General features: G+C 43.2%; 1 protein-coding gene across 1 annotated transcript in view; it reads left to right on the forward strand.

Annotated features, from left to right (window-relative positions):
* Positions 1-16,665, forward strand: part of USH2A (usherin) — a 551,884-nt gene that overhangs the window by 484,356 nt on the left and 50,863 nt on the right. Inside the window, exons 43-44 of the mRNA XM_012558807.1 lie at positions 6,631-6,858; positions 13,867-15,383. Of these exons, the coding sequence (XP_012414261.1) occupies positions 6,631-6,858; positions 13,867-15,383 (1,745 nt within the window). The remainder of the gene's footprint in view (positions 1-6,630; positions 6,859-13,866; positions 15,384-16,665) is intronic.

A 16,665-nucleotide genomic window follows, 5' to 3' on the forward strand; every position in this document is an offset into this window, starting at 1 on the left:
ACATCAAGGACATCAGACATGAAGAAAGCAAGAGGTCATTAAAAAGACAGGAAAGAAAGAAAAGACCAAAATGGATGTCAGAAGAGACTCTGAAACTTTCCCTTGAACGTTGAGTAGCTAAAGCAAAAGGAAGAAACGATGAAGTAAAAGAACTGAACAGAAGATTTCAAAGGGCAGCTCAAGAAGACAAGGTAAAGTATTATAATGACATATGCAAAGACCTGGAGGTAGAACACCAAAAAGGAAGAGCACGCTCTGCATTTCCAGAGCTGAAAGAACTGAAGAAAAAATTCAAGCCTCGAGTTGCAATAGTGAAGGATTCTATGGGGAAAATATTAAAGGGCGCAGGAAGTATCAAAAGAAGATGGAAGCAATACAGAGTCATTATACCAAAAAGAGTTGGTCGACGTTCAACCATTTCAAGAGGTAGCATATGATCAAGAACTGATGGTACTGAAAGAAGAAGTCCAAGCTGCACTGAAGGCAATGGCGAAAACCAAGCCTCCAGGAATGGATGGAATATCAATTGAGATGTTTCAGCAAATGGATGCAGTGCTGGAAGCGCCCACCGGTCTATGCCAAGAAATTTGGAAGGCAGCTACCTGGCCAACTGACTGGAACAGATCCATATTTATGCCTATTCCCAGAAAGGTGATCCAACTGAATGCAGAAATTATCGAACAATATCATTAATATCACATGCAAGTAAAATTTTGCTGAAGATCATTTAAAAGCGGCTGCAGCAGTATATCAACAGGGACTGCCAGAAATTCAGGCTGGATTCAGAAGGGGACATGGAACCAGGGATATCACTGCTGATGTCAAATGGATCCTGGCTGCAAGCAGAGAATACCAGAAAGATATTTACTTGTGTTTTATTGACTATGTAAAGGCATTTGACTGTGTAGATCATAACAAATTATAAATAACATTGCAAAGAATGGGAATTCCAGAACACTTAATCGTGCTCATGAGGAACCTGTACATAGATCAAGAGGCAGTCATTCAAACAGAACAAGGGGATACTGTGTAGTTTAAAGTCAGGAAAGGTGTGTGTCAAGGTTGCATCCTTTCATCATACCTACTTAATCTGTATGCTGAGCAAATAATCCAAGAAGCTGGACTATATGAAGAAGAATGAAGCATCAGGATTGGAGGAAGACTCATTAACAACCTGCATTATGCAAATGACACAACCTTACTTGCTGAAAGTGAAGAGGAGTTGAAGCACTTACTGATGAAGATCAAAGACCACAGCCTTCAGTATGGATTACACCTCAACATAAAGAAAACAAAAATCCTCACAATGGCACCAATAAGCAACATCATGATAAACAGAGAAAAGATTGAAGTTGTCAAGGATTTCATTTTATTTGGATCCACAATCAACACCAATGGAAACAGCAGTCAATAAATCAAAAGACTCATTGCATTGGGCAAATCTGCTGCAAAAGACTTCTTTAAAGTCTTGAAAAGCAAAGATGTCACCTTGAAGACTAAGGTGTGCCTGACCCAAGCCTTGGTATTTTCAACTGCCTCACATGCATATGAAAGCCGGACAATGAATAAGGAAGATCGAAGAAGAATTGACGCCTTTGAATTGTGGTGTTGGTGAAGAATATTGAATGTACCATGGACTGCCAAAAGAACGAGCCAATCTATCTGGGAAGAAATACAGCCTGAATGCTCCTCAGAAGCAAGAATGGAGAGACTATGTCTTATATACTTTGGACATGTTGTCAGGAGGGATCAGTCCCCAGAGAAGGTCATCATGCTTGGTAAAGTAGAGGGTCAGTGATGAAGAGGAAGATCCTCAACGAGATGGATTGACACAGAGGCTGCAACAGTAGGCTCAAGCATAAGAACGATTGTGAGGATGGTGCAGGGCTGGGCGGTGTTTCGTTCCGGGGTACATGTGGTTGCTAGGAGTCAGAACCGACTCGATGGCATCTGACAACAGCATGACAAAGCAAAATACAACGCGCTGAAACTAAGAAGCAGCTGAGTGGGTCAGCTATGGAAAATGGGAGTTGACATGTTTCCATCTAGACTCCACGGAAACTCTCTCGTGAAAAAAAGGTAAAGTTTCTATATGAATGACTCTCTGGATCTTGCCGTTCGCCTCACTACCAAGTCAGGATTTATACGCCAAAACTCACCGTTTTAAAATGAGGAGTCCAGGGTAAGGGGAAATAGTAAGCGAAAGGCAAAGGCAGAAAAATACTCATCAGTGAATGAAGCTGGAATGAAGTTGATGGTGACTGGGAAGATTAACCCTTTCTCAAATATAGAAAGTACAGGCAATGCTCTGCTGAACAGCACAGAAGGGCCCATGCATGACTATGTTGGTTCATTACCTGGAGCCGAGTGAAAAGATTCCTAAGGGCCAAGGTAACTGGGCTCAATGAAAATGCACCACAAAGACCAGAGGGAAGTCTCTGGAATGTGCTGGATCATGAGATCAATAGACTCAAAGATGACTAAGTTAGGGAGCTTTATGCAGTTTAAACATTTGTGCTGGAAGCCTCCCCATGCAGCCTTTTATTGACAGCTTCAGATCAATGCTAATTTCTGATCATTTTCAACCTGCATAAACCTATTGACCCCATGGCCACCTTTGGGGCACTTCAAGTTGTCAAAAATAATCAGAGAAGATGGTGTAAAATTGTCAGACTGCGAAGACCCCAAGTAGTTTCATGTGTCCCAGGAGCAGAGTTGAGAGGTTAAAATGTAGTTCGAATTGCCGGCAGAACCTCAACTGGCAGAGAGTCCCGCAGAGTCTTGTCTTCATGCCTCATAAAATGATGCACTGATGTGTGTCCAGGCTCTGACCCTCATGCATATATGTTTAAAACAAGAGACGCTAAATCATACTGGAAATATTAGATTCAGAGAATGGATTCTCTCCTAGTGAAATACATCTTCCTGTTTCCCTTTATTGAGTCATTCTCTTTTAAATGCTTCCTCAAATCCGGGGCCTAACGAAGATAGCTAATATGCTTCTAGAATAAAAAATCTGAATGTGATAGAGACACGTACATAGAATAAACCAAACCCACAGCTGTCGAGTCGATTCTGACTCATAGTGACCCTATAGCCACCCTACAGGACAGAGTACAACTGCCCCATAGGGTTTCCAAGGAGCTGCTGGTGGATTCAAACCGCCGACCGTTTGGTTAGCAGCCAAGCTCTTAACCAGGGTTATAGTCCAGAAATAACAACAGCAACAAAATTGCTCAAAAGAAATTGGTGGGGTGGAAGAATGAAGGGAAACAGCAGAATAATGACAATGAAGATGTTAGAGTACTGAGTTAGGATTGTCTCCATAACGGGAAGAGAGTGAAGGAAGACGGAGGAAGGAGCAGTGTCGGGACGGAGAAGGAGGAGAAGAAAAAAAGGTGAATCGGGAGGAAAAAGGAAGGAAAATGACTTTTAATGATGGATTTTCCTCGTCAGCGGAACAGAATGGTACGTCTCCAAAGGGAGGAATTAAATCCAAAACGTTTAAAATTATAACCACAGTGCTAAAGAAAATATGCTGAATTTAAGGAACATAGCAAGTAACTTAATAAATAAACAAGACACAACCCAAATTAACTCCACAGAGCAGAACTGTGTCCAAATTTTACAGCAGGATTCTAAAACTTATTAATTATGAACTTTGCTGTTGAAGATCATTCAGGACAGAATGATTTAAAATTTTTCCTAAGGTGTTGGAAGAATACATTGGTAAAGATTGTTTTACCATTTTTTAATTTCTTCATTTTTTTTTTTAAATATAGTCTTTACTAAAGTGTCCCAAAATGTATGGCTACTGTTGCTGTTAGGTGGTGTCCAGTTAGTTCTGATTCATAGCGACCCTGTGTACGACCGAATGAAACACCACCCGGTCCTGCGCTATCCTCACAATCGTTGTTGTGCTTGAGCCCATTGTTGCAGCCACTGTGCCAACCCATCTCGTTGAGGGTCTTCCTCTATTTCGCTGACCATCTACTTTACCAAGCATGATGGCTACTAATAAGGTTTATTTAAGGGGTGTGTATATGTGTGCACTGTTATTATTATTTTTTGGTAGCTCTGCAGAAATAGCAAATTACTGTAATGGGAGAACATTTCCCCAGTGTAAATTTAGGATGCAGAAGTTCTCCTTTATATCTCAATATGTGGTTGCTTTTATGTTTTTTTAAAGGTAACTATAGACCAGATTAAGCAAAACACCTGTTGTAATCACTCTTTATAGGTGCACACCTTTCAACAGTTTCTGTATCAGGCATGCAGGAACTTCAACGGGAGACCTGCAGGTCATATTTCTGCAATAGATGGCACAGGTTTACAGCCAGGGCATTTTGAATACTTCTACATCCAAGGGTCTGAGCCATAAATGTTTATTAAAAGAATCTATAATGGAATCAGTTTTGTTATTTTTTTAATGGTTGCCTGGAGTGCGTTGGATGACTGAATGCCGATTGTTAATCATTAAGTACTCCGTTACCAAAAGGGTTTGATCGTATTGCCATCTAGGGGCTGACTGGAATTCTCAGCTCTGAAATAAACTGTAATTGAGCAGGTGCTGCTATTGACAATATACATATGTTTTTGCTTTATAGCCCACATGCTTTCCATGTTTGTCATGACAAAAGCGATCTCTAAATGTCCCCCAACAGCCTATCTTCTTTATATGTAATCTGCTAGAGGTGATTACTATTTGCTTTGGCACTTGTGCTTTTTTGGCATCTATTACTGAATATTCTGAACAAAGAATTATTCTTTTTTGCATTATTAATCTTGCCCATGTTTGCCCTATTTCCGCAGAAAAGAAATCATTTATCAGAAAAGAATGTTTGTAATCGGGACTTGTAGCATCTTCAGATTTAATATTCATTAAGATCACCCTGGTTCTGTGCTATATTTATCTAAAAGAGCAATCCAATGTTGTGGGGAAATAAGTTTTAAATATTTATGATCTAACTTTTAATATTTTAAAAAAGAGAAATTAGTATTTCTGTAAAATTGTTTCAGAGTCTGGTGGCTCAGCAAATGTTTAAATATTAAAAGATCTCGAGAGGTTAGCATGTAATATCATAATGGGACTTATTGAAAGAGGAAAATTAACTTGACAAGTTTTTGATAGGTGAAGAGATTGTACTTTGTCTGCCTGCGGTTAACATATAATAAGACACATTACATGGTTGAAACCTATAACCGAGAATGTGAGGACAGAGTCAAAAACTATTTCTCCAGTGGGTTTTGGTTTTGTCTAACCAGTTTGTTTGGAAAATAGTTCAATTTGGTTTTGTTACCTTGCTTTAGATGTTATTCAAAACGATCTTTGGATGTCCCCTAATTAAGGAGACTGTCCTTAAACAGATAACTTTGTCTAATGCTTTTAGGTATCTGTTCTCAGACAGTAACTTCTTCCCACCTCACATTCCTTCTTCCCTGCCCACCAAGAAAGAGGACAATTAAAGACCATCGATCACATTTAAACATCTAATAAACCAAAGCTGATCTCACACACCATTAAATGTAAATATCTTATTAACGCAGTCAAAACCTCCTCATGACTGTCCACATCCGATGGGTATGGTACCCAACAAAAGGTGCCGCCGGGGTGTGTGCGTGTGTGTGTGTGTGTGTGTGTGTGTGTCCATGTGTGTGCACGTGTGTGTGCGTATGTGTCTGTGTGTCTCTGCGTGTGTGTGTGTGTTTAGTTATAGACATGTTACTGGTCCACTTGCAGAGATAATTTCTATCTGTAAACAGGCGTATCCATCCAGACCAGATGTGGAAAGAGCACCCTGGGGCCTGTCAAAACATTAGGATTCTCAGCTCTCGTTTAGATATGCAAACTACGCTAAACGCTATCGCTGCTCTCCAAGCAGGACAAAACAATCAGCTATCGCTCTTTTTTTTTTCATATATCAACAAAGGTCAAATTCTCTAAGTCCAGGTCACAGGAACTTTTGGTGAATGTCATGGTTTTAGTTAGGGTACTTTCAACAAAAGAGAATATTTTCCCGTATATGTGAATAGTGCGTTTCCCTGAAGGTGTTTGTACAGTTATATTTCAGTTGGTTTGTGTTGTTTTCTTGTGTTTGTTTTTTGGTGTTTCTGAGACATATACACACAGAGAAAGTGAGAGGGAATTGGGGAGATGGAGAGGCTTGCATATAAACAAATAGTATTAGGGATTAATAAAAGAGAATTATGGTCCTTCTGGATAAATCGCCCAACCCTTAAGATTAACCTGGTGGGCAATTACAGTATTCTCTGCCATGCAACTTAGAACCAGTGATTGCCATCCTGAGCTGGATGCAGCATTGATCTGAGGCACCAGAGGTTTTTTATGTTCATATGCCACAACCTTTGGGTTACAAGCTGTGGAAAGGCCAGGATCCTATCCAGTCCGTACTCTCTGGGTCTCTTAAATCACACACCGTTGGGTAATATATTCAGAATGTCAACAAGAACAAGAAAAAAACAACATTGTTTTCTTAATGACGACTCTAAAACTGCTGTAAGTATTCGTGCTGCTGTTGCTGATATACCCAGGCATGCAGTTCAGAGAATGACCTTCCAACGATCATTGGCCACTTCTAAAAGAAAGTTAACCTGTCGATTTTCTTACAGGGAACATGCTACCAAGCTCACCTGTTTGGGTTAGAACCATTCACAAAGTATCACGTTGGTGTTGTGGCTACAAACCAGGCGGGAGAAGTTTCAAGCCCCTGGACTCTGGTTCAAACCTTAGAATCCTCCCCAAGTGGACTGAGCAACTTGATAGCAGAACAGAAAGAGAATGGCCAAGCCTTGTTACTCCGGTGGTCAGAGCCTACCAGAACCAATGGTGTGATTAAGGTAATGTCTACGTTACATACGAACACGGCTTTGGGGTTGCCCTGTTGAGTAGATGAGCTCTGACATGCCGTCAGGTCACTGCGGGAAACCTCCCTTCACAGCCTGTGTAATTCTCCTTGATGGCTGCTCCAAGGCACTTAATCATAGAGAAAACTAGCCCCCCTGTGTTATGCTTCCAGTGAACCCCATACAGCGCTGGGCTACGTGTTCTCCAGGAATAGCTCATGTAACCCTCTCATCGGCACTGCTAGTTGGGTACCACTGAACCTCAGGAGGCATGTTGTTGTTAGGAGCAATCCAGTCAATTTTCGACTCATAACGACCCCATGTGACAGAGTGGACCTGCCCCGTAGAGTTTTCTTGGCTGTAATCTTTACGGGAGCAGATGGCCAGGTCTTTCTCCCATGGAGTTGCTAGGTAGGTTCGAACCGCCAGCCTTTCAGTTTGCAGCCAAGCGCTTAACCTTTTCACCACCAGATGTATCAAGGTTAAATAACTGCCCATGTCCACAGTGTAAATAATCAAGTTGAGATTTCAAGCCAGGAAGTCAGAGCAGAGCTGAACTCTAAATAACTGTGTTCTTCTGCCTTCTGAATGGTTCTACCCAGCTATTTGCTTATGCCTTGCCTAATCTGTGCTTTGAACAGAGCTCGCTAAGCAAAAGGTAGGAAGTCACCCTATCTGCTAACTGCCCAACTTCTGTACGTAGTCACTAAAAAACGGCTGTATGGATGCCACGCAGACATCCCAGGCTTCCCCAGCCTGTGAGTACAAGTGAGCTCGCATGTCTACTAACAGCCCACATCTTGACGCTTTGAGCCACCACCCACCTGAAAACAAGACTTCGTCTCCTTCCTGAAGGTCCTCCCCAGGGGTGTGGTGACCCCCCTGTTAATCTAGGCTCCTGCCGCTGCCAACCGTCTCCTCTGTCCCTGGAGCACTGCTTAGCCCCCCAGCCTGCAGCTGCTATCAACACGCTGTCCTCTCCTTCACTATTGTCATTGTTAGCTGCCACCGAGTCAGCTCCCGACTCGTGAAGACTCCCTGCACGGTGGAATGGTAAGGCATTGGTGGCTCAGTGGAGAATTTTTACCTTCCAGGCGAGAGACCTGGCTTTGCTGCCTGGCCAATGCGCCTCATGTGCAGTCACTATGCATCTGTCAGTGGAGGCTGGCAGGTTGCTGTGATGCTGAACAGGGTTTAGCAGAGCTTCCTGGCTAAGACGGACTAGGAAGAAAGCCTAGGGATCTACTTCTGAAAATCAGCCAATGAAAACTCTATAGATCTCCTTCACTACGCCTCCTGAAAGTGGCAAAGACTCCCCCGTTAATTCCAAATATAATAGTTAAGCCTAGGGTGTAACTTTTAATAAAGATTTCCTGAAAGCCCTCTGAGAGGGCTGACAGAAGGAAATCACATACAGCAATCACGCAGAACGGTAGCAGGCCCAGGTCCAGCCTGGTGGGCCTCCCTGCAGGCCACCTCACTGCTTGGTGTGATGGCTGCCTGGCTGCCTGCTCCAGGCCTGCGATGTGCAGCAAAAGAAAGTGTCTCCACCAGCCTGCCTCCATGTGGCAAAGCCGGACTTCCCCCACCCTGGGGCAGGAGGCTTGAGCCTTAGGATCTATGACTTTAAAATCCAAGCCATAGCCCTGAAGTCCTCATCAGAAAAAAGAGTTTCTTCCGATACAGCCGCTGAGGCATCCCTTCCCCTTGTCTGTTTCCTATCCCGGAGATGGCCTCTTCCCTGCATGATTGACAACAGAAATACATACTCCTTTTACCTTCGTATACATTTCACCACATATTTATTGAGCTTCTACTAAGTGGCACGGGCTGATTCAGGAGTGAACAAGACAGGCGTGGTCTCTGCCCCCATAGACCTTACATATCTGCATGCAGGTGTGAGTGACTATGTGGGAGTATATGAATGCTGGGAGTTCAGAGAGGCAAACAGCAAGCTAGTAAATAAATAAACAAGGGAATTTCAGAGAGTGATGAATGCTACAAAAAAAAAAAATTAAACAGGGTAATGTAATTATGTCTGGCTCAGGCTTATTTAGAATGGATGATCATTTGAATTGAGTTGACATCTGAGCCGAGCCCCGAACGACAAGACAGAGTCAGTCATGTGGAGATACAGGGGCAAAATGTTCCAGACAAAATGAACAACAAATGAAAGGCCTGAAGCCAAGAATGAACTTGGTGTATTTAAGGAAAGGGAGGAAAGCCTGTGGGGATGAAGCATTGGGAGGGAGGCAAAGATGGCTCTAGAAAAGGTTGGAGTACATTGACAGTGGCCGATTTTCCCCACCTGGTTAAGGAGTTTGGAATTTATTCCAAGTGCAATGAAAAATTAATGAAGGCTCTAAGCAAATGGTATGATAAAATTTATGTTTTTAAAGACCACTCTGGCTGTTATGTGGAAAATAGACTATAAGGGACCAATAGAGTTTGAAAAGTATTGAAGAAATTCAGGGCGGAATTGATGGTGGCTTGAAGTAGGGTAGGAATTGTGAAGGTATAGAAATATAGGTGAATTGGAGATGTATTTGGAAGGTGGAGCTGATAAGACTTGTTAACGGACTGGATGTGAGCCATGAAGGAAAAGGAGCACTTCAGGATGACTTCTGAATTTTGGCCTTGAGCCATTATCTGAGAAGGGGAGGATTGGGAGATGAGTAGTTCTGAGCAGGCAAGTAGCCAGCTGAAGGTGTAAATCTAGAACTCTGGAGAGAGTTCTTCACTGAGATGTATATTTGGAAATCATTAGCATATAGGCGCTATTTAAGCCCATGTGGCTGCAGCACATCAGCTATGGGGAGAATGTAAATAGAGGTGATGAGAACCAAAGATCAAACCTTGGGCACACTAAAATTTGGAGGTCAAGATGAGAAAGAAGACCCAGCAAAGGAAATTGAGCAGAGCCAATGAGGTAGATGGAAAAGTCGTAAGTGGGATGTCCCAGAATTGAAGAGAAAGTACTTTAAATCCTGCTGAACAATCAAGTGAAATGAGGGCAGTGAAGTAACACCTGGATTTGGGAATGAGGAGGTCATTGTGGTCTTGACAAGAACAGCTTCATCCAAGTGATGGAATAGGAAGCCCAGTTGGGGTAGCTTGAGGACATACAGGAGGCAAATGAGGAAGTGAGGACAGCAGTTAGGGGACTTTTTAGAGACATTGCTATGGAGCCCTGGTGGCTCAGTGGTTAAGAGTTCAGCTGCTAACCAAAAGGTCGGCATGTTCGAATCCACCAGCCGCTTCTTGGAAACCATATGGGGCAGTTCTACTCTGTCCTATAGGGTTGCTATGAGTCGGAATCAACCTGAATACAATGGGTTTGGTTAAGATGAAACTGGACGACATTATGCCAAGTGAAATAAGTCAGTCACAAAAGGACAAATACTGTATGAGACATCTATTGTAAAAACTCATGAAAAAGTTTATACACAAAAAGTAACAATCTTTGTTGGTTATGAGGGATGGGAGGGGCGGGGGGGAATACTAAACAGACAATAGATAAGTGGTAACTTTGGTGAAGGGTAAGACAGTACACAATACTGGGGAAGCCAGCACAACTTATATAAGGAAAGGTCAGGAAAAATTTTAGTAAAAAAGATGAAAAGAAAGTAGAGAAATGGGACACTATCTGGGAGACTGTGGTATCAAGAGAAGTTTTATTTTAAAATCAATGGAAAATACTAGAGTACATTTAAATGCTAATGGCAATAACCCAGTAAAAACCAAACCCATTGCCACTGAGTTCATTCCAACTCATAACCACCCTATAGGACAGAGTAGAACTGCCCCATAGGGTTTCTAAGGAGTGGCAGGTGGATTCAAACTGCTGACCTGTTGGTTAGCAGCCGAGCTTTTAACCACTGGGACATAAATTGGTGATGCAGGAAGCAATCAAATGATTGACGGAGTGAAATCCCTAGGAAGGAGGAGGATGGGATCCAGCGCTCACGTGGCCTTTAACAGGGACAGAGATAATTCATCTATAGCAAAAGGAGGGAAGGCAAGTAGTGTAAGTCCAAATTCACATGGTGCCCAGAGTTAGCCAAACTGTGAGGTTAAGGGCATAGTCCTCCAGACTGGCAAGGTCAGCCCTGTAACTGTAAGAAGTTAGGGTCCAACTATAAAGTTAGAGGGAAGAGTCCACCCAAGACCGTCCTCACTTCTGACACCAATCACAGGTTCAGGGGTTTCCCAAAACCACCCTCAAGGTCAACTAGAAAGACTCACAGAATGCACTGACAGCTATTATACTCAAAAAAAAAAAAAAAACTCATTGCCATCGAGTTGATTCCAATTCATAGTGACCCTAAAGGACAGAGTAGAACTGCCCCATAGGGTTTCCAAGGAGTGCCTGGTTTATTTGAACTGCTGACCTTTTGCTTAGCAGCCATAGCTCTTAACCACTGCACCACTAGGGTTTCCCTATTATACTCAAGGTCACGTTTTTTACAGGGAAAGGATACTAATTAGAACTGGCCAAAGGAAGAGAAGGCACACAGGGCACAATTTGGGAGGGTTCCAAATAAAAAGCTTCCGTTGTCCTCAGAATGTGTTACCCCCATCCCTGTGTCTGTATGTAACAATATGCACACAGTATTGCAAATCCAGGAAGCTCACCCAAACTTCATTTAGGAGGCATGACTGATTGATTCATTGCCCACATGGCTGAACTCCATCTACAGTTCCCCTCCCTGGAAGTCAGTCTGAAAACCTCTACCCTCTAAACACATTGTTGGTCTTTCTGGCATGGACAGCTCCCATCCTATGACTATGGGGTGTGGCCAGCCCCACCCTGAATCATCTCATTAGCATAAGCTAACAGGTGTGGTCCAAGGGGCCCACCATAAATAACAAAGACATTCTTGTCAAATTCCAATGGTTTAGAGGTTATCTTCCAGGAGCCAGTTAAAGGCTAGACCTGTCTTTAGGGGAGGCCAAATTCCTTACTACACACATCTTTATGGGGATGATGATAAATAACATGAAGACATTCCCCTGTGATTGCTTCTATTTTCTGGATGAAATATGTGGTTATGTCAACAACCAACTGGGAGGAACGGAAGAAGGTATTAGTGGCTAGTGGGAAAAATGTTGTTGTTGTGTGCGGTCAAGTCGATTCCGACTCATAGAGACCCTATAGGACAGAGTAGAACTGCCCCATAGGGTTTCCAAGGAGCGGCTGGTGGATTTCAACTGCCGACCTTTTGGTTACCAGCCTGAGCTCTTAACCACTGCACCACCAGGGCTCCCGTAGGAAAAATAGAAGATATGAAATAATTACTTTGGAAAATGAGACAGCAAACATACGGGGGAATAGAGTAGGATTACAAGTTGATAATCACCTATTTAAAATTTATGGTAAGAAATTTAAAGTGAGGCCAGTCAGTCTGGTTAGGTAATTTTTGCTAAGCCAGTTAAGAGCTGGGTGCAGATAGAGAGCTTGGCTGCTAACCAAAAGGTTGCCAGTTCGAATCCACCAGGTGCTCCTTGGAAACCCTATGGGGCAGTTCTACTCTGTCCTCTAGGGTCGCTAAGAGTCGGAATCGACTCGACAGCAACAGGTTTGGTTTTGGTTTGCAGGTAGACAGCTGCATTTTACACAAGTTAGAGATTTCCCAGGTGAAAATGATGGGCAGAGAGAGGGAAAGGGGTGTTACTGAGGCTTGAGATTTGATTATGGAATCTAAGTTCCCTTTAGTAGATATCCTGGTGCCCTTTCCCCAAGGGTGTGGCCTTGCCCTGGGACCCCATCAAGAAAAATCACGAATACAATAGTTCAACATAAGTAAATTTCCAAAAGTCCAGGCTATTTCATCTTAAATAACGTTCAAGTATATCAACAATACAGCCCAGGTTAAGCTTCTCCAGACAACCACCTGTGGGGATGTTTCAAACTAGACATGCTTCCCAAGGAATTCTGTTATGTCCTGCACCACCTCAAGAGTTGCTATCATGAGCAGGCAGTCACTGCCATATACAGGAGTGGGCCGTGTCCCTCAGGAGTGGTGAAGCAGGAAGAGACGGGAAGACTACTCTTCACAAACCTCTACATTCAAGTTAAGTTTCTTCCCGTTTTCCCAAAGAACAGAGAATAATACAGGGTGAAAACTTCTTCTGTATTTGTATAATGAGTGTTCAGATTGTTTTCACCAGAACAAAAGAATGGTTTGCCCCAAAGGAGCAATCAATTCTTCCATGGCTTGCAAGAGAAAACAGAGTTTTTTTCCCCCCATCTTCTAGTATTCAAAGTTTACATTATATATTCATATAATAATATTTATAAAGTTTTATAAATTTATTAATAAAATGTATTTACTTTATAAATGAATTTGTAAATATTATGTAATATTTATACGATAAATATTATATATTTATATTATATATTATATCATACGCACACACACGGACACATTATCAGCCCTGGTACCTTGTTACAAAAGATGAGGCGTTAGAATCCCAGTTCCCAGCTACTGCTGAGGGAGATGGACAGTGTAGATAGGCCCTATTTACCCTACTCGGGATGAGACCAGAAGCACAAAATAGGGGATATGAATACTATTCACTGCTTTAAAAAAGAAAAAGGATGAAAACTGTTCAAGTCAAAGAATTAGGCTCAATAACCTTTAGCTTTTAGAAAATGTTTAGGTATTACCCAAACAAGACAGAAAGGGAGGGAGGAGGCAGGGAGGGAGGGGGGAGAGAGCGCGAAGGAAGGAGGAAGGAAGGAAGGAGACAGAGAAAGATGGAGGAAGGAGGAAGGAGGAGGAGGGAGAGAGGAAGGAAGGAAGTTACTGTTCCTCTTTCTGCAGAGTTTAGATTAACTGGAGAAGATCGCATTCCCAAAATTAATCTCAGAATGCTTCTTCTGGATTAAGGTCATCAAGATAAGGAATGAAAGGGGAGAAAGGGTTACGATGCACAAAACAGCAACACCATGAAGGCGTATGCTGTAAATGATTCCCTTTGCTTCTCTTCTTCCTGCAGACTTACAGCCTCTTCAGCGATGGTATCCTGGAGTACTCGGGCTTGAAGCGTCAATTTTTCTTCCGTCGCCTGGATCCTTCCACTCTCTACACGCTGACCCTGGAGGCCTGCACCAGGGCCGGCTGTGCGCACTCAGCCCCCCAGCCTCTGCGGACAGACGAGGCCCCTCCTGACTCTCAGTTGGCTCCCACGGTTCAGTCTGTGGGGTCCACCAGTGTTGAGCTAAGCTGGTCTCAGCCTGTTAACACAAATGGAAAGATAATTCGCTATGAAGTGATTCGCAGATGCTTCGAGGGAAAAGCTTGGGGGAACCAGACAATCCCCGCTGATGAGAAAATTGTTTTCATAGAATATAATACTGAAAAGAATTCATTTACGTATAATGACACAGGTTTGCGGCCGTGGACGCGATATGAATATAAAATCAACACTTGGAACTCAGCAGGCCATACCTGTAGCTCCTGGAATGTGGTGAAGACGGAGCAAGCACCTCCAGAAGGTCTCTCTCCACCTGAGATATCCCACGTGTCTATGCATCCCCCAAGACTGCTTATTTCCTGGGTCCCACCAGAACAGTCTAATGGCATTATCCAGTCCTATAGGCTTCAAAGGAACGGAATGCTCTATCCTTTCAGCTTTGATGCTGTGACTTTCAATTACACGGATGAAGAGGTGCTTCCTGTCTCCACTTACAGTTATGCAGTCCTAGCCTGCACAAGCGCAGGCTGCTCCACCAGCAAACCCACCAACATCAAAACTCCCGAGGCTGCTCCAGAAGGGATCAGCCCTCCAGCTCTTCGGGCCATCAGTGCCACTCAAATAAATGTATCTTGGTCACCACCATCCATTCAAAATGGAAAGATCACTAAATATCTCCTTAGGTTTGATGGTAAGGAGTACCATGCCGGGCAGGGCCACTCCATGCTGCTTTCTCACCTGCGGCCTTATACCCAATATAATTTCTCCCTAGTAGCCTGCACCAATGGTGGTTGTACGGCTACCGGGTCCATATCCGCCTGGACATTGGAGGCCCCACCACAGAACATGGACGCTCCAACATTGCAAGTCACAGGCTCAGAATCAATAGAAATCACCTGGAAACCTCCGAGAAAACCAAATGGCCAAATCAGAAGTTACGAGCTTAGGAGGGATGGAGCCATTGTATATACTGGACTAGAAACTCGCTATCATGATTTCACCCTCACCCCGGGTGTGGAGTATGGCTACACGGTGACTGCCAACAACAGCCAAGGTGGTCTTATGAGTCCGCTCGTCAAAGAGCGAACGAACCCCTCAGCTCCGTCAGGGATGGAACCTCCGAAATTGCAGTCCAAGGACTCTCAGGAGATCTTAGTGAATTGGGACCCTCCAGTGAAGACAAATGGTGATATTGTCAACTACACCCTCTTCATCCGCGAGCTGTTTGAAAGAGAAACAAAAATCATACACGTAAACACAACTCATAATTCTTTTGGTACACGGTCATTTGTAGTCAGTCAGCTACAGCCATTTCAGAGGTAGGTAACCGACTGAGCGAGCCACTGTCATTTCTACTGCATGAGTGTTCAGGCAGTTCTAGTGCTAACTATAAAAGCAAGATGGGATGACGTCCCAACCCCATCCACTTAACCATCAACAATGGATGAAGCATATTCTTATCCAGCAAAGCTGGTTTGGTTAATTCCTGGAGAGAAGAATTCTTGCAGGTGACATTTTGAGAGTTAGTCTTTCAGAAATATGCATGATTCATCATGATGTCTGGAACAAGCAGTGCAGAGATGAGGCCAGTTCCCTCAGTCTAGTCCCTCCTGGAAACATGCAGGCCCGTTGACAGTTCTAAGAGCCCCAGTGGGGCCTTGTGACCCAGGCAGTGAAGAAAATGAAACATTCTTTAAAAGCACGTTAAGAGTGTCAGTTGGTGACAGCTATGATCAGCCAAAGGTGCTGAACCAGAATATGTCTTGGAGAGAGCCATTTTTACTGAATCCAGCCCTTCTTCTAGAGATAATGGGGCTACTTCGACTGTACTTCTTCACACACACACCCCCCTCAGAATTCCCCCAGCTCTGATCTCAGGCTTTTTCAGGACAGTGCCTCTCTGCTAACCCAGGAATTCCCAGAGGTCCTCTCTGGACTTCCCAACATGCATGAAAGGGTATTGCTCTCCATACAGAGGAATCTTACCACCGCCTCCTCTCCCGTAGTTTAAAAGATTGCTTGGCATTTTTCCGCGTCACATTTTAAGTAATTTACATCCCCAGAGAAAAGAGTAATAAAAAAGTAATAAAAAATGCTTAAAATTTAGTAAAATGAACAGATCCACTTACAAGAATTAAAGGGTAGAATTGTGTTGATTTCCAACCACCGTAGGTAAACTTCAGCTATTATGGTAATCTACTGATGTGTGGATTGAATCCCTCCTATAATTATCTCTGACATATAGTGCTGTTTAAATGAAACATTCGTCGTCTTGTGCATCTACTTGTGAGAATTATTTAGGGTCGTATTAAATATTAAACAGTAATTAAAACGTCCGCAGGTATCCTCCCCAGCTAATCCACATGCTGTGTATGTGAGCTGGCTTTTATCTTGCCTTGATATAGAGCATGACAAAGGCCCACCTTGACTGCAGAGCTGTGCATTGTATGCTGGCCCCTCTTTACCTGACTCTGCCTGCAAGTTTTAAAAGTCTCATCAATTCGCTCCCCTTTGAAATCATTACTGAAAAAGATTTCTAGAGAATACAAAGGTCTTCCAGATGTGAAAGGGACATAATTTTCCAAGCTGAAAAAAAAAGTT

Source organism: Trichechus manatus, unplaced genomic scaffold, assembly GCF_000243295.1.
Source record: "Trichechus manatus latirostris isolate Lorelei unplaced genomic scaffold, TriManLat1.0 scaffold00187, whole genome shotgun sequence".
In the NCBI taxonomy this organism is placed as follows: domain Eukaryota; kingdom Metazoa; phylum Chordata; class Mammalia; order Sirenia; family Trichechidae; genus Trichechus; species Trichechus manatus.